The 18513-nt window shown below is 43.8% G+C and overlaps 1 protein-coding gene across 8 annotated transcripts in view; it reads right to left on the reverse strand.

Moving 5' to 3' along the window:
* Positions 1-1197: 1197 nt before the first annotated feature.
* The window catches only part of ARHGAP32 (Rho GTPase activating protein 32), a 287685-nt gene continuing 270369 nt past the window's right edge, over positions 1198-18513 (reverse strand). For all 8 annotated transcript variants that reach the window (XM_057317021.1, XM_057317022.1, XM_057317023.1 and 5 more), the window contains 5 exons: positions 15923-16068; positions 13418-13489; positions 10207-11085; positions 8535-9523; positions 1198-7258 (listed from right to left, as the gene is read on the reverse strand). In XM_057317021.1, the coding sequence (XP_057173004.1) occupies positions 5009-7258; positions 8535-9523; positions 10207-11085; positions 13418-13489; positions 15923-16068 (4336 nt within the window). In that variant the 3' untranslated portion in view covers positions 1198-5008. The remainder of the gene's footprint in view (positions 7259-8534; positions 9524-10206; positions 11086-13417; positions 13490-15922; positions 16069-18513) is intronic.

An 18513-nucleotide genomic window follows, 5' to 3' on the forward strand; every position in this document is an offset into this window, starting at 1 on the left:
CTATGTGAGAAACACGACCAACTAGAATGTCTTAGTTGAGGTGGTCACAGATGCCCACGGTTTGACTGCAATGGGGAGTCAACAGTATTTTTAAATGTGCCTTTTCCCACAGAACCATGAATAACTAAAATCTCAAATGCCACCAATGGATCTGCCACTGATTCTTCAATGACAGATACACAAATTAAAAAGTACTATATTTTCATCAGTATGAGGGAAATTCGGTGATGAAATTATTGGTAAAGAAATGAGAGTCCCAGAAAATTAAGAAGACCCAGTGGAAATGTCATACAGGTCTTTTCTTTAATCCCATCAGAGCCATTTCCACGGGAACACGTGTTCAGGTGTGGAATGTTCACGGAGAGCAGAGTTTGCACCTTTGCCTATAGTCTGCGAGGTGGTATGCAGGTACGTAGGAAATGGCTGTACTGACCAGGCAACTTTTCCTACTACGGGCAAAAAGGAAAAGGCCCCAATAATTCAGAATGATTTGTAATTTATGACTCCCAACAGGAAAACTAAGATTTCAACAGCTGAATATCGTGGGGTTTTTTCTTCCTTCAAAAAAATCTTGTCTGATGCTGAAGTGTTTTTGAGAAGAACTTTCGCACGGAAACCCGCTCCGGATCCCTCGTCAGGCAGCTAGATTACTTGCAGGACTTGTGCCACTGAGATACTCTCTTTATCTGGGTTCGCCAAAAACCAGCTTGCCACAGAGGTAGGAGAGGGCTCTTTTTTGGTCATTTCTCTCTGAAAAGTCAACAGGATGTCCGAGATGCTACGAGGGAATCTTTAGAAATATGGTTGTTATTTAGAATTCTCTTGGGGAGAATCCTGAGCTCAGAAGCCAATTCGGTTCCCTGGGAACTGGCAGCTTGGGAGTCAGGTCAGAGAGGTCGGGTGTGGGTTCCTTAGGGCAGCCCTAGGTGGATCGAGCCTGTCTACACTTTCCAGCACAGAGCAACAGTTCTCTGAAGTTCTAAAGAGCCTGTTTGACCTGGGGGAAAATCTCCCCTGGCAGCACACTGTGGCAAATAGATATCAACAGGAGACATTAAACCCCTTCCCTCAAATAATATACACCATTTGGTATAATAATCTCTGCTATACACTTATCTTTGTGAATATCCCCGATTATCCCATTTTGTTATTTATAGTCATATTAAGGTAAAAAGGAAACACATACACAAAGAAGTCTGTTTTAACCTGAAATAATTTTGTTGATATTTGAATTGCTTTCAGTGGGACATTTGCTTTAAACCACAAGATATCTCCATCTGGATTACTGGAGTACAAAATCTCTTCTCTCCCCCCTCCCCCAACCAAAACAAAGAAACAAAACCCCAAGCCCACGATTCAGCTTCAAATAAGTTTTGAAGAAATGAGACTCTGAATATTTACATATGGGTCAAGAAATAAATCACAAAACTATTTACAAAAATACACAAGCTTATATGCATTAACAATTTACACCAGTTCACAAAAATATTAAAACATAAAAAAACACTATATAAATTAAAGTTAAGAACTCAAAAGTATGATCTAAGACTTCCTAGGATGCTTCTCTCATGCAGATCATGGCTGAAAAATCAGGTTTTGCTACCTTAGAATCTAAACTGTAAAACAACCATTTTTATTCTTTGAACACTAACAGTACTAATCAGAAAAGGAAAAAAGACCCTCTGTGCACACGGACATTAAAATATACCATTCCTGACATTTCCGTAACACACAGTACTGAAAATCACATGCCTCTAACCATTTGGAAGTAACTTTCTGACATACTTTTGCTTTCATTACTATTTCCTTACACACACTGCTCAGACGATACTTTGCCAACATAATGAATGGATGATTGACAAACAGGGCTGGGAACAGATATATGGACTTTGCAGGCTCCTTTCTAAACTCAAGGGGCAAATTTCCAATTTACATTGGATGCATCCATTGCTGCTTCAAATGTGGTTACCCACCCTTCTATGTCCACTCACACTGATGGTCCCTCTTCTTGACAGAGTCAGTCCTAGAATTATTCAACCTGACCCTAACCTTTAAAAAAAAATGCTTTGCCATTATAAAAATGTGCAGGCCCTATCCGTGGGACCATCCCGGGGACTTGCATGTTTAAAAGGAAACTGAATACAGTAAGCAATAAGGCTCACATGAAATTAATAAGAAAACGGCACCTCTGGGGCTGTTAGCAAAGTCCCTGGCCAGACATCCAGGGAATATTTGTTTCAATCAAACCGAACTGTGACATCAGAGTTTTGCCCAAAAAAATAAAATCTGGAGACGTGGCTATAAAAATACCAATAGAATTAAATTATGGGTTTAATGCATAAGGCAGCTCCAGTTCCTTGATCGTAACGCTCCATATCAAAGTTTGAACACTGCCATCTGTGAAGTCACACACAAGGTGAACCGTGCTGAGTTCACCCAGCTCACAGTGACCTGCCGTGTGATTTCTGCCCTCCAGGATTAGAAAGGGAAAGATATAGGCAAAGTCCCTCAAAAAACTGAATCCAAAGTTAAGGCTGTCTCTACATACATTAAATGAAACAACTCTGGATTTTTCCTAAAGTTGGTGTTTCACAATTATACCAGTAATTTGAGTCATTATTCTGTATTCAAAATATTCACCTGATATTTCTAAGCCCATAGGACATTAATAAAGTAATTGTTTTGAGGAATTAACCTTAGCATTCATAAAATAGACTTAGGTTCAGGAGTAAACAATGTGTGTGACCACAAACCCACAAATATTAAAACTGGACAGGACTCCTTCAGCGGCTTCCTTCCGGGCTCTCTGTTACTAATGCCATCTGTACCTCCTCGTCAGACCCGCTCCTTTCTGTGCTCCATGCTGCTGGTGAGAACTTACAGGGCTTGTGTGATCTCAGAGGGGCAATGGGTCGCCTACTTGACACAGATGGTTAAGGTTAAAAAAAAAAAAAAGTTAGTGCTGCATATTCGCCAAAGATCAAACTCCTGTGTATAGCACCTGATGTGTTTGTGTGCTAAAAGGAAGTCTCCTATCAGGTTTCCTAACAGTGTGACTCTATGCCTGTTGGGTCTGCGTGTTTCATGGAGAGACATGTCCACAGACCTTTCACAGGTCAGTATGTCCAGACTGCTACCATGATCTTTATTGAATGAACTCCTCTCATCGACTCTGGGGAAACAAAAGAAAATCTTATAGAGTATTTCCACATATAAATAAATGTGTTCTTAAAACTTTATTTTTTTCTAAATATAAACCCTTAAAATGCAATCACATGATTTTCTTTTAAATAAAAAAAAAAAAGAACTGGCATGAATCCTAATCTTTATACAACTTCACAGCAATAATAGCAGCATGAATTTAGCCTCTTAAAAGATTTCTTCCTTTGCTCTAAAGAAAAGTTAATTCCAAGTTTTAAAAAGCCAGAGCAGCAATCATCCAGTAAATGGAATGAAATTCTCCTAGTGTCTTCTACAAACTGAGCTTTTAAAACATGTGAATGTATAAAACTCAAGTATTACTGAGAGTCATGGAATGCAATGACAACCTAAACTCGTTTGTAAATACAGGACGGCCTGGTCGGTCTGGCGCTGATGTGGTTGAGGGGGTGGGGGGGACTGCTGAGAAGATGGGAGTGGAGTCAGGCCAGACAGCTGTCTGACCAGGAATGCGACTTTCAAAAGGAAGTCCAGGGAATTCCACACGTGTAACATGCCCACGGGGTTGTAAGGACTAGACCTGAAATGCTGGTGTAAAAATGGCAATTACAGTAAGACGGTGACCGCGCCAGGATAGACCAAGGGCCCGGCACACGGGTTCCTCGGGACGCACACGGTCACCGTCCAGGATTCCAACTGGTGAGATGGGGCAGTGCGCTGAGTGTGATTATTGCAGGGGCCTTCAGTTTACGAATAACTAATTCATAGCTACTTTAAGAGTTCCCAAGAAACCTGTACTCTGGTTCAGAAACAGAAATCAGCAAGTAAATTTGCAATCATGATAAATTGTGTGTATTTATCCAGTCAAGTTATGCTGGGTTTTTTCCTCCCCCAGTGGGGTGGGTGGGGGAAATGTTGCTTTAGGAGAACAAACGGCATGAAATGTTTTACTAGGATCACAATTTACCAAGTATTATCGAGAAAAAAAATAACTGAAGGCAGGCAACGTTAGAAGCACTGACAGGGGTTTTATGGTGCCAACAAAGTTCACTGACTTCTGCCTAAGAAGCTTCTTTACTCCTGACTTTAGAATCCCTTTTGCAGTTGACGTCAGCCTGCTCACCGAACCGCGAGGAACGACTCTGAGAAGCACGAATGTAAAGAACAGGGTTCAGCCTGGGTCTAAATGGCCTGGCGTTTTATGATGGCTCTTTACTGGATGCTTAAAGTCTTCATTCCTTTATAGATTTTTTAAATTATAATGTGCTAATTGTCTGACAGACTCATCTGAAGGATCAGGGAGAAGTTTTTCTGCCTTCTAATTTAACGCACGAGACCCTTCAAAGTAAGGGAGAATAGTGACAAAAACCGAGTGTCGACCTGGGCAAGCTGCATGGCTACTGAGAAAGTTAGTAGAAATGCAACAGAAATGCAAAAGCCTACCAGGAACTAGACATAAACTGCTCTGCGCTATGTAGCAAGTACTAAGAAGGACAAAGGTAAATTCAAATTCAGTTAAAGGCAGTCCTCAGGCTCTGACAAATTAGCCCCATATGGCAAGTATGGTCTGTGACAAATTTCTTCACTAGGTTTTCAACACAGTGCTTTACAATCATTCAGATCTCTTTTAATGACAAAAATCACAGTCTAGAGATGGAAGAGATGGTAATGAAGCAGGGAAGGGGAAAAAGATGGTGATTTTTCTTGGTTGTTTTTTTATTTTTTTAATGTGGTCGGGGGGGTTGTAGCTTTTTTTTTTTTTTTTTTTTTTTTAATCTTTTTGGTTACTGAAAAAAATAGAACAGTCCACTGTCCAGCAGAGGCTGCTTCAACTCTATTGCTCCAGGGCTCATTCTGCATGGATCTGTGTTTCAGGGTGCTGCAAGGACAACTCTGTGGGTAGGAAGGCCCCCTGACCCAAAGCTGTAGCATATGTCCTGTTTTGTGGGTGGGGAAAGCCAGAGGGCACATAGGTCCCCATTGCTCCTCCTCCAAAGCCTCCTCGCTGGTGCTGGGGTGGGGAGTGGTAGCCCTCCAGGTTATCGTACTGGGACACAACGGGCATACTGCCCTGGCGCTTGCCATGTGTCTGGTATTGGTATAGCACACCGGGGTCCCTCTCCACGTTCTGGGTATGATGGAGTTTCAGGCTATGACTCCTCTCCGGTTTCGGGGGTGGGACTATTGACTGGGTGAGGTGCTCCTCCTCCTTGTAGCAGTCTCTGGAGTGTTTCTCTGGGGCAGGAGGCTGCCTAGCCCGAGGCCGCTCCAGCTCTTTGGAGAGCCTCACCTCTTTGTGGTTCAGTCTGAGAGACTCCTGCCCCGATGTAATGTATTTCCCTCCAGAGTTATGGTAGCTGACTGGCTCAGAAGTGTCTGGAATCCCTTTGGGCCCATAATCTAACTGGCCAGCTCCTTGCGGGTAAGGTGGCCCATTTTTTGATTCACATGACTGCCTATGGCTTGCTTCCTGATGTGCCCTGTGCTCAGGGAGGCTACAACCCATGTCGTGAAGCTTCCTGTTCCTGAGGCTACTTTGCTTCTGAGGGAGAGTCGGTTTCTCTGACTGCCCATTGCCATACCCTCCATGGTGGTGGGCTCTATCGAACTCTGGCTCTGGATGCTTCCTATAGAAGCGGTCCTCTCCCTCGGGACTGACGGCCTTGGTGGGATGCCGCCCCTCCTTTCCCTCTGCCACCGAGAGAAGTCCAGTTTTCCCAGGATCTGATTTACTCCGGAGGTGGATGACATAGATCCCACCCAAGTCATCTTGCACGGCCGGGGTCATATTATCATACTGGGACATAACGGGCCCTTTCACCTTCTGCCGAGCGCGGCTCTCTCTCCGGATGGATTGCATGCGGTATTTTTCCATGTCCTCAAGATCCCATGAGGTGTACGTGTGCTTTACGTCAGCAGTTGGAGGCATGTTGACTACGTTATGGTCATTACCAGAGAAATAACCAGTCACGTTGGCCCGGGGACGTGGGAGCAAACCAGCGTAACCGTACAAGTTCTTTCCTTGCAGCCTAGGATTGTAGAAGGCAAAATCGCGACTGGGTAGGCGGTGAAGGGGCCTCAGTTGTACTGTGCCGTAGGCATCCACATCACACAGGGCTCCTTCCGGACTGTAATAGGAACTAGAAGAACTGGAGTATGGGCTATACCGGTAGTGGACCCGACCATTCTCGAAGTAAGGCTGCAGCTGAGTGACGTGATAATCCGAGCGGGCCTGCGAGGACTGATATGGCTTATACTGGTACAGGGGCCTTGGGCAGTAGGCTGGTTCATCATCTGGGGGAACCTCTGTCCGTGAAATGGGAACAGAGCGGATCATGGAAGATGGAGGGGCGTGGAGAGACTGTACCCTCCGGATGGTAGGGTATGGGGGGATATCTTCAGGGTAACAAGTACTCCTAATTGTGGAGCCCAAAGAAGACACGTACTCAACTCGGCTGCATGGTTTGGAGTGATGTCCAGACGCATTTCTTCCCGGGGCCACGTATGTGTTGTAACGCGTTCCCACGGAGGCTGGTGGTTCTGATCTGGAACCATACACCTGGTGCTGCTCCAGTTTATTGTGATGCGGAGGTACGCTCTGCGGACGGTACTGGCAGTTTGGAGTCATACTGAAATGCAAACAGTTTTCTGGCCCAAAGGGTTCAGTGGTGACATCGGGCCTCGCAAAGGTGGAATAAGTCGTTTTCTGCAAAGCATGCTTAGGTTGTGGGATGGGAAGTGGTAAAGGCAGAACGTCATCCACAGAGGCCGAGGAAGCAGCGACAAAGGGATGATAACCGGAACTGCTGGGAGCATCAGCACTACTGGAGTGGATGGCAGCGGCGATTTTGCTCTCCATTGTCCTGGTGGGGGGAACCGGGGCAGGAAAGCCGCAGGAGTACACGGGCACAGACTCGGCGCGCAGGTGCAGCGGTGGGGCCCGGGCACCTTCCCGCACCTTCTCAGGAAGGCTTGGCTGGAGAGCAGGAGCAGAGCCGGGACACTGAGCAGCTGCGCCGCCATCACTGACGAGGACGGGTGCAGGGTCATCCATGGCTCTGGGGTCAGGTGGTCTCTCTGGAGCTGGAACTGCTTGAACCTGTTGAGAGATGATCACATATATCATGAGCTTGTGTTTTTATGCTCCCCTCTGTGGAATCAAACACTACTCAATTTGTAACCCACAAGTTGAGGCTATGTGGGTAGCTGCTTGAAACTGGCCAAGCCATGTGGTTGCACTGGACACGACAGGAGGCCAATCTGCCCTCACTGCGGGGAACAGGTCTGTGCTGCCACCTGGTACAACAGCCATGACCATCTTTGGGAAACTGTTCTCATTTATGACAGGCTTTAAACACTCAAAAGAGAGCTTTATAAAGTATAGTCAGGCTTAAAAATATATACCTAGCCTACCGGTCTAGCTCGGTCTCAACCCCACGAACATTTTGTTAAATAAAGAGAGTTGATTTGAGCTAGAGAGATTTGGGCAGTGACTCACAGCTACACGTAGTGAGCAGTGTCAGCCCCCAGATCAGGGCAGGGTAATGACGTCACTGCTCTGATGGGCCATTCAAATCAATCAGTAACTCTCTCCCCCCACTTTCTACTCCACCCTGGTCTGTAGCAACTGACGCCAACCGGGGTCCTCACAGCAAGGCTGCACACATGCTGTCCTTGAGAAGCACTTGCTGGAAACAGCCTCCTCCTCTAGAGCCTAGAGATCGAAGCCCTTTTAGCTCAAGGGGACCACAAAGCACATGGGCACTTTGCTAAAATCCGAGAAAGTTAGAAGAAATCTTAGCATTCTGCATACAACATTCTCTCATCAAAACAGATGCTTGACTACAGAACGACCTGCTGGTTTATGCTAAGGAGATAACATAACGACCTAAAACACTGTCAGCGCTTCCATTTCTAAAAAGTCTGCAAGGCAGAAGTCTTACAAATGTCTTGAGAATAAAGCACGTTCACTGTGCAGATGTGAATTATCGGCAGCGGGTGGATTAAATGACTTGCCCAAAGTCACACCAAGTCAGTGATGGAGCTGGGATGGCGTGGGGGGGACCAACCTGCAGCCCTGACACCCGAACCCCAATTTGACTTATTTGATCCTGATCTCCTTGAGGTACTTTGAAGAAACTGCCTAGAGGGTTTAGGAAGAAAAGGCAGCAGGTATAAACTAGAGTCACTGAGTCACCGCCCCTTTCTCAGAGAAAAACCGGCATCAAGGTAAGGGAATGTTTCATGGAAACCTGCCACAGGACTTGAAATACACGTCCCATCGGACTCAAAGGTAACAATAGCACACCCTGCTGAAAAGTGACATACCTTTGGAAAAAGTACAATTCATCTCCCCGACTCCCTCCCCTTCTTACCTTGTGGGAATTATTTAATCCTACATTGGTGGCTGCTTGTACCTGCCCCATGACTGGCAGCTGCTCTGCTGATCTCTGGGAAGGAGGCGGGGGGAGGGGACGGTTAGTTCTGTGAGCGCGCTGAAGGGTGGCAGCAGCGAACTCAGCTGCAGTGGCTTGTTCAGCCGCATCCCAGCTGGCTTCCCTGGTGCTCATCTCGGCGGTCGCTGGAGCCGTTGTCAGGTAAGCCATGGCGGCCGTGCTGGTATTCTCTTCAGGGGACCCAGAAGGAGGGTAGCTTTTGTCCCGAGGCAAATTAGAAGGTGTGGGAGATTTGTCTGCAAGTTCTGAAGGGTGATGATGGGGTTTATCCACACTTGCACCAAGATAAGAAGGAGGCTGATCGCTGCTGTAGAAACGAAGCTGACACTGGTCCTGATCCATAAAGGAGACAGCTGGCATACTGGTCTTCCCAGATTGGTCTTCAGGGAAACCTAGGTGGTCATCATTAGACTTAGAGTCTAACGTTAAGGGAACTGAAGTGATTCTGGCCTTGTCTGGGTCCCCAGGTAAATAGGTTCGATGTGGATGACTCCCCGGGAAGTCGGCCTGGTGGAGCTGTTCCCCAGATTCGGTTGCACTGGCATGGGTGGCATTCCCAGTGGCGGCCGGATCTAGACCAGGCGGGTCACAGTTCCCAGATACACTGTTCTGGGGGTGGAACTCCTCTGCTGGCCTATCAGTTTGGAAATAGGCTTTATCTAGAGTAACGCTAGAGTAGGAACTAGGCAGTTTATCTTCAGCGGCAGCCACTGCTATGTCTCCAGAATTTGTATAAGCAGCCTGGGAAGCCCCTGGTCTCTTCAGTGACTGAGTAGAGGCTTGTTGCGCGGACTCAGCTAACGCTAGCGCCAACAGGCGGGCAACGTTTTTCGGAGGCGGTGGTGGTGGGATAAGAGAGACTGAACTGACAGGAACGGAATCCTGAGGGGGGTCATGGGTAACTGCTCCTGGTGGGAAATTGGGAAAAAAAATGAGAGTGAAAAGGTAGCTTGTGTTATCCTATACGGAAAGCCAAACACTCCCCATTTGATCACTAAGAAACAGGTGCCTTCCATATTTCAAAATGGCAATCCATGATCTTCCATCCCACATGCAAATGCTGGAGAAAACACATCTGGTTCAGAAGGAAAACTAAAACAAAGTGTTTAAAGATTGCAATCTCCTCTTGAATTGCTATAGAGATGGGGGGAAAAAGCAAGTCCCTCATCTGGCTCAGTAAAGACTGCTTAGAAAACAAGCTTCAAGTGCCTGCAGATTGTTATTAAGGATAGTTTTTACATTTGATGCTGTAGGCTGGCTGGTTAACTTGTAAGGCTATAATACAGGTACTTTTATTAGAAAACACAATCAAGAGCTACGAAGTTGTGCAAAAATTATCCAGGAATTCTGACTGTCCAAAGACAAAAGGGGACTTTACGAAGGTCTGAAGCAGGACCACTGGCCCTTTGGGGGATTTTTCTTTGATTGATTTTAATTTTAGGGCTTTGAGCCATCAGCACCACCCAGAAAAACATTCTCTTTGATTAAAGGCTCGCTGTGGAGCAAATTTCTCTCTTAAAAGGCACAGATGGCACACAGCACTGAAGATCCCTCTTAGCTTAAGGAAAGAATGGAGGAAAACAAATGGTACCTGTCTGAGTCTGTCCAGAAGGTACAGCCTTACTCTGACTGCTCGAGACGACCTGCTCCTCTTTCCCTGGCGACTCTACTTCTGCAGCAGCCCCCTGGTCTAGGGGCTGGACTTCAGACTCACATCCTCCTTGGGCCTCTCTCTCATTTGTTTTCATCTTTACTACCTGGGTGGGGGATCTATTTATGACATCACTGTCTTCCACACTTTTGCTCCAGGCTGGAGAAGATGCATTCGCAGCTGCTGTATTTGACACGGTCCCGATGACCTCTGATACCCGAGTGGGAAGAGTCACTGAAATTGGCTCAGATATGTTCATAGAAGGTGATTTGCTTAATTTCCGTCCAATCTTTGGAGAGAAAGCATAGACGACCTTTTCAGTGAATGAGGAAGGCTTGGATGATTTCTCCTCGGTTGGGCTCAAGTCCAGGGTAAAGAATGGACTCAGTTTCTCCTGAAGAGGAGAGACAGCTTCAGAGCTTGCAGTGCTTCCTGGCGTCTGAGACTGGCTACCACCTGCTTCTGCATCCTTTTTGTTGGAGCTCGGTCTCTCCTGGGAGTATCCTAATGAATCCAGAAAGGAAGCTCCGCTCTCCAGACATTCTGATTCAGCCTTAGGGGGGCTGCACTGAAATGACATTGGGTCAAAATCCAGGCTGGCGACGCCGATGTCCGGTGGGCTCAAGTCAACATCCTCAGCTGCGTGAGGGGACAGGAGAGCTGGGATGTGCAGCAGCCCGACTTCCTCCTCACTCTCATTGTCATGGGGCAGATTATCATAGGAATTACAGCGGTTGCCCAGCATCTCTCCGTTAAAAGAGGCACTCAGTGCGTCACTGCTAGATCTGGGTCTTCTGGGTCGGAACAGCTTGGAATCACCTGGCAAAAATGGATAACAACATCCAAGTATGAATGCCTAGGATACATAATACACAATACCATGAAGCGTCACCTACTTAGTACAGTAGTAAAGCACAACAATAAGGAAATGCTACTTCTCATTTTCTTTCCAGAAATTGTCTCTTGGGGCAAATGAATGGAACTCCCAAACCAAACTCTAAATAACAGAAACATCTGATATCGTCAAGGGGAGAATGAGCCTTCGATGGTTTCAATAGGAAAAAAGACTCAGAACTCTAAGATTCTATTACTAGTCCAACATTGACTCTTGTGACTTTGGGCAAGATTTCTTTCTTTTTGTCTCATTTTATGACTGATCTCATACATGATTTCTAAGATAGAATTAACCACTTGAAATAGTACTTTGGATATACCACAGCAAAAGGATTTTGTTTTTGGTTGGTTTTTTTTTTTTTTGTGTGGGGAAAAATCTTCATAACACCCCCATTTCTGAAAAGTAAATATGTCAACTAAAAAATCTCTACAATCCCATGAACTATTTACACCTACTTAGTATAGGATTCTTTTCAGATACTTAGAACAATTTCTTTTTCTCTCTCTCTCTCTCTCTAATAAGAATAGGCTTTAAGTCTCTCAGGCAGAATCCTTCAAGAGTAGACTGTTACATAATTTTATGATATTGCTACGCATCCAACTGGTAACAGAAGTCTTCGAGCTCAGCATTTTATTTCGATTAGAATCGCCATGATAGGGGCGCCTGGGTGGCACAGCGGTTAAGCGTCTGCCTTCGGCTCAGGGCGTGATCCCGGCATTCTGGGATCGAGCCCCACATCAGGCTCCTCCGCTATGAGCCTGCTTCATCCTCTCCCACTCCCCCTGCTTGTGTTCCCTCTCTCGCTGGCTGTCTCTATCTCTGTCGAATAAATAAATAAAATCTTAAAAAAAAAAAAAAAAAAAAGAATCGCCATGATGAAAATATGCTCTAAAGAGGCAAAAACTACCTTAACATAAATATGTTCACTAATGTGTTGACTACTTATACAACTAATCTCTACTAAAACATATTTTCTGCTTAATACTGGCATCTACCCAGCCCACTTCATTGTATCTGTGACCATTCTCTTAACTGCAGTGAAATGGAAAATCTCGGAAAACCCTTAAGATATTAGACACCCAACTAAAGGGATGTGTGAGGATTTCTTTTTTTTTTTTTAAGACTTTATTTTTTTTATTTGACAGAGACAGCCAGCGAGAGAGGGAACACAAGCAGGGGGAGTGGGAGAGGAAGAAGCAGGCTCCTAGCGGAGGAGCCTGACGTGGGGCTCGATCCCAGGACGCTGGGATCACGCCCTGAGCCGAAGGCAGATGCTTAACGACTGCGTCACCCAGGCGCCCCTGTGTGAGGATTTCTTGAGATGAGCAGAGCTATCGGTCGATGAGGATCTGGCAGTCAGAAGAGTTAATAAATGAAGATGAGAAAGTTGACCAGGACGATGACACCCCAGGATACTTCAAAATAAAACAAAACAAAACAAAACCAAAAAAAAAAAACAAAAACAAAAACTGATCCCAATATAAACAGATTAAGAAAATCCCGTGGGAAATCAATGTAGATCCTGGTTATTTTTGTAGAAAGGGCCTTTTTTACAATCCTGCTGCATAAGCCAAACATAAAGTGAAGGATGTCTTGTTCACTATGATGACAAGGTTTTTGTCAAAAAAGTTAGATCTCCTTCCAACTGAAGTCATCCTTTGTTCATTCTAAAAATTAGTACATAATTACAACTATAACCTGACTTTTGCTAAGTAGGGGTTAAAAAACCTTATTTTCATAACTTTTAGTTTTGTTTGTCAAGTTGCACTCGAACCTTTCTGTATTCTCTACTAAAATTTTGGTCCCCATTTTAAGAGGATTCTCTTCCAAGTTTTCTTCTCCTTGTATGGAGGATCATATCTTCAGATAATAGGGACTGCTTATAATCAATGTGGTCTATGAAATTTAATGTCAGGTTAAGCCATTTACAAGACAAAAGACTACTGATGTGAATATCAAAACTGCTTAATTTTATACTTTGTAAAATCGTGCTTTCATGAAATCTAAAGAAAGAAATACTAATAACATCATTTCCCACTGGGCATTAATAAATATAAATGGTTAACTGAAAACATTTTACCTATTTTTATGCACACTCTTGCAATCATGTCACCAGTGAAGAAATTAGAGACTGGTACCATATGAAGACAACGGTGGACTATGCCAAATAGATATGAGTACTGTTCGGGAATGATTGTCTGTAGCCTATTTAGTAAATATACATTTAGTAAATATACTCAGTTGGTGTGTCCTTACCATCAACTGCATGGAGAGAAGTCAGAGATTCTTCACTTTTAGCTGAACGGAGGGTTCCTTCGGCCCTGCCACCTGAAGAATCGAAACCAAATAGTGTCAAGTTTTATCCAGTGCCACATATGTAGAGAAGACGAACAGTGTTTTTCTCTACACATATTTAAACTTTCAAGGGTGATTAGCTGTACATTTTGACAATCATAGTCAATGTAAGCAGCATATTATATAAGATGCTGTATTGTTTTCACATGGCTTCCTATGTGAAAAATCTGTTTTCTAAAGGACTATCAACTTGAAAATAGAGATGAACTTTGAACATCTTTTTTTATTTTCTGAAGACCAGCATCATGGCTTACAATGATATCACACTCGATTTAGGGTGAGCCCTAAATCCACTCACTGGTGTCCTTTTCAGCATAGAGGACCCAGAGAGATAGAGAAGGCCAGGTAAAGAGACTGGGGTGATGCCACTACAAGCCGGGGAATGCCAGGAGCCACCAGGAGCTGGAAGAGGCAAGGAAGGATTCCTCCCCGGATCCTTTGGAGGGAATATGGCCTTGCTGACACCATGATTTCAGACTTTTAGCCTACAGAACTGTGAGGAAATAAATTTGTTGTTTTAAGTCACCCAATTTGTGGCCATCTGTTATGGCAGTCCTAGGAAACTAACACCATGCCTTGATTACATACACTGGATCTTATTTGTTAAGTATCGTCCTCATTTACCTCTTGGCTGTGCTCAACACTGGCGATGCTTTCTCTTTAAACCCCTTCTTCGTTATTTCTGGGGACACTGCTCATCTTTTTTGTTCTTTGCCAATCTTTTAATCATTTCTTCTTACTTTCATGACAACTCTGCCTTTTCCAGTCTTTTCAACACTGCTTTTCTCTGGATTCAGCTCCCAACCTGCTTCTTTCAGTCAACAGGCTCTTCCATAAACTCTCTCTCTAGGGTTTTCACCCTTGAGTGTTTGTTGATGACTTCTAAATCTGTATTTCTAGTTATATTAAACCCCTTTATTGAATTCCAGACCCATACTACTAATCATCTCTTGGGCATGTCCACCTATGTCTGAAGTAAACACATCGCTTTTCTTTCCCAAACTGCTATTCCCTACATGAATAATGGCACTGCCATCTCCCTAATCATTTAATCAGAACCTGAAAATTATCTTTGCTCCTCTTTTTCTCTCATCCTTCACAATCATTTGTTCACCCAGCCTTGTAGATTCTGCCTCCTAAATATCTCTCGAATCTATTTCCCACTTCTGCCACTGCTTATCCCAGACACTCACGGTTTCTTGGTTGTCCACCTGTAGCTGTCTCCTAATTACTGTCCAGTCTCCAGGCTTATCTCTCCCCATATATTCCCTGTACTGCTGCTGAAGTCATCTCTCTAAACCCTAAACATAACTGTGTTACATATTAAAGCCATGGGATAACCCCCAAAAGAACACAGGACAAAACCAAAACTCTTTGGCAAGCACATAAGGCCCCTGATGACCTAAACCTCTTTTTGAACCATGATACACCCAGCCAAGCTTCCTGCTTCACACATGAGCACACACTTTGCTCCCATTTCCTGAAACACCCTTCTCAGTCTCTCAGTAATCACGTGAATCCCTGCTTATCTTTCAAAACCCAAGTCAAAGGGTAGATTTCTGACCACTAGCCCTCTTCCCCATAGGAACTGACAAGTCCTAGCATAAATGCATCACACAAATATCTATTTCAGTTGCTATGATTCTGCATGAAATTTATTTTCTTACACATATGACTTCCCAAGTAAGTCTCTGAAGGCAGGGGCAGTGTCTTAATTTTCTATCTGAGAGGTTATCATCAAAATATTTAGCACATGCTTAGTACCTGATGGCAAATTGAATGAATGATGAATTAAATGAACTGAACATTATATTTCTAACATTCAAGCACTACTATCCTTCGTAGATTCAGACGTTGTTAATATTGGTAGACCACGGTTTTTAAACTATTTTTTAAGAGTAGTATTTGCAACAACAGTAATAGATGTATTTGATCCAATAAGATACTCTCATCAATGCGTCATCCAATAAAAACACAAGATTCCTTGGTTATAAGAGTTATAAACTTATAATGCATGTTAAAACATGGTTTTGTCACATTTTAAATCTGTAAAAATACAGATTAATAAATGTAAACACCATAGCAGTTATTTTTTATTAACAATATACAAACTACGTTATTAATTTTAACTACATTCACACTTTATACAATCTACAGTTTCCACAAGAAACTGGGTACTTCCACATATTCCCCACATATTTATGTATGTGTTTGGGGATGAAGAATAGGTAGAAGAAGACAATTCATGTGTAGCACCACGGCTGTGGACACACCATGCTGACGCACAGACACAATATACCGGGCACCTGTGTGCAGTGGGACGACAGCCATTGTGGTGGGACGAGGCGTGCGGACCGGCCACACCAGCTGCTCTCCTGGCAGCACAGGAGGGCAGGGGGCACCAACCTTTCAGAGCCATGGCTTTCATCTCGGAAGGCTCACTCTCGTTCCGCTGCAACTTCCGCTTAGAAACAGACGACGATTTCCCCAAGTTGAAAAAGGAACGCCAGCTGCCCACAGGAGATTTTTTCATTTTATTTTGAGGCCTTCTCCTGTGAGAGAGAAAGTAATCTGTATTAAGATATCCAAGGGGCTGTCTTTATTTATAGGAAATAAACAAATGATGGAAAGAACCAAACAGCCTAGAGAGGGCACAGCTGAAATAGTACCTGTGTATACACACATCCACTGTATATGTGCATATGTGTAGCACATGCATCCACTGTATACGCCATGTATATAGCACACATCCACTGTATACATCATGTATGTAGCACACATCCACTGTATATGTGTAGCACATGCATCCACTGTATATGTCACATTTGTAGCACACATCTACTGTATATGTGCATACACGTAGCACATGCATCCACTGTATACGTCACGTGTATAGCACACATCCACTGTATACATCATGTATGTAGCACACATCCACTGTATATGTGCATATGTGTAGCACATGCATCCACTGTATATGTGCATATGTGTAGCACGTGTCCACTGTATATGCCATGTATGTAGCACATGCATCCACTGTATATGTGCATATGTGTAGCACATGTGTCCACTATATACACCATGGATGTAGCACATGCATCCACTCTATGTGCATGTGTAGCACATGTGTCCACTGTATACGCCATGTATGTAGCACATGCATCCACTCTATATGTGCATATGTGTAGCACATGTGTCCACTGTATACGCCATGTATGTAGCACATGCGTCCACTCTATATGTGCATATGTGTAGCACATGTGTCCACTGTATATGCCATGTATGTAGCACACGCGTCCACTGTATATGTGCATATGTGTAGCACATGTGTCCACTGTATACACCATGTATGTAGCACATGCACCCACTGCATATGTGTGGCACATGTGTCCACTGTATATGCCATGTATGTAGTACATGCATCCACTCTATATGTGCATATGTGTAGCACACTCGTTCACTGTATACGCCATGCATGTAGCACACATCCATTGTATATGTGCATATGTGTGGCACGTGTCCACTGTATACGCCATGTATGCAGCACATGCATCCACTGTATGTGTCATGTATATAGCACACACCCACTGTATAGGTCATGTATATAGCACACACCCACTGTATATGCCATGTATGTAGCACACATCCACTGTATACATCATGTATGTAGCACACATCCACTGTATATGTGCATATGTGTAGCACGTGTCCACTGTATATGCCATGTATGTAGCACATGCATCCACTGTATATGTGCATATGTGTAGTATACTTGTCCACTGTATACGCCATGTATGTAGTGCACATCCATTGTATATGTGCATATGTGTAGCACGTGTCCACTGTATACGCCATGTATGTAGCACACGTATCCACTGTATGTGTCATGTATATAGCACACACCCACTGTATAGGTCATGTATGTAGCACATGCATCCACTGTATATGCCATGTATGTAGCACATGCATCCACTGTATATGTGCATATGTGTAGCACACTCGTCCACTGTATACACCATGTATGTAGCGCACATCCACTGTATATGTACATATGTGTAGCACGTGTCCACTGTATATGCCATGTATGTAGCACATGCATCCACTGTATGTGTCATGTATATAGCACACACCCACTGTATGTGTCATGTATATAGCACACGTCCACTACATATGTCATGTATATAGCACACACCCACTGTAGGTCATGTATGTAGCACACACCCACTGTATAGGTCATTGTATAGCACACATCCACTGTGTGTCATGTATGTAGCATGCACATCCACTGCATATATGTAGCACACCTACATGTGTTGTGTGTATACAGCACACTCTACACAGTGCAGCTAAACTGTGCAGCTAAAGCATGACATGGAAATAAAATGTATAGATTTTAATATTAATAACTAGTCACAAAGATAATTTGTATACATATTTTTATATTTAGCTCTAACCTCACAGTCAATGAAATAAGTAAGAATAAGAAATATTTGGAAGCAGGAATTATTAAAACTCCAAAATAAAAGAGTTAAAGAAAATGGTTTTGTGTGTGAGTAAACAGAAGTAAACCAAAAAGGAAAAAAAGTATTACAAATAATAACTAACATAACGAACGCCAGGCACTGTGCTAACTGCCTTATGTAGTAGCTCATTTAAAATAAAAATAACTATACAAGGTAGGTACTATTATTCTCATTTTACAGCTGAGGAAATTATGACACTAAGTTTAAGTAACTTCCTTGATGTTAAAAAACTAGTAAATGATGGAGTCAGGGTTGGAACCCAGGTATATCCATATCTGAGTATCTGCTCTCTTGACTGCTACTCTATAAACACATTTTTAAAGAAATCATGGAAAGGCTGGTAGGCATCATTTTTCTTGCCCTCCTTCAGCCTAGCTGGCCCAACACGGACAGAGCCAGTTCTGACACTATCCATCTACCTTGCTAGCACCATTTGCCCCATGTCAGTGCCCCCTTCAGACCAGCCCCATTCAA

The sequence above is a fragment of the Ursus arctos genome, unplaced genomic scaffold (assembly GCF_023065955.2).
Source record: "Ursus arctos isolate Adak ecotype North America unplaced genomic scaffold, UrsArc2.0 scaffold_22, whole genome shotgun sequence".
Classification (NCBI taxonomy): domain Eukaryota; kingdom Metazoa; phylum Chordata; class Mammalia; order Carnivora; family Ursidae; genus Ursus; species Ursus arctos.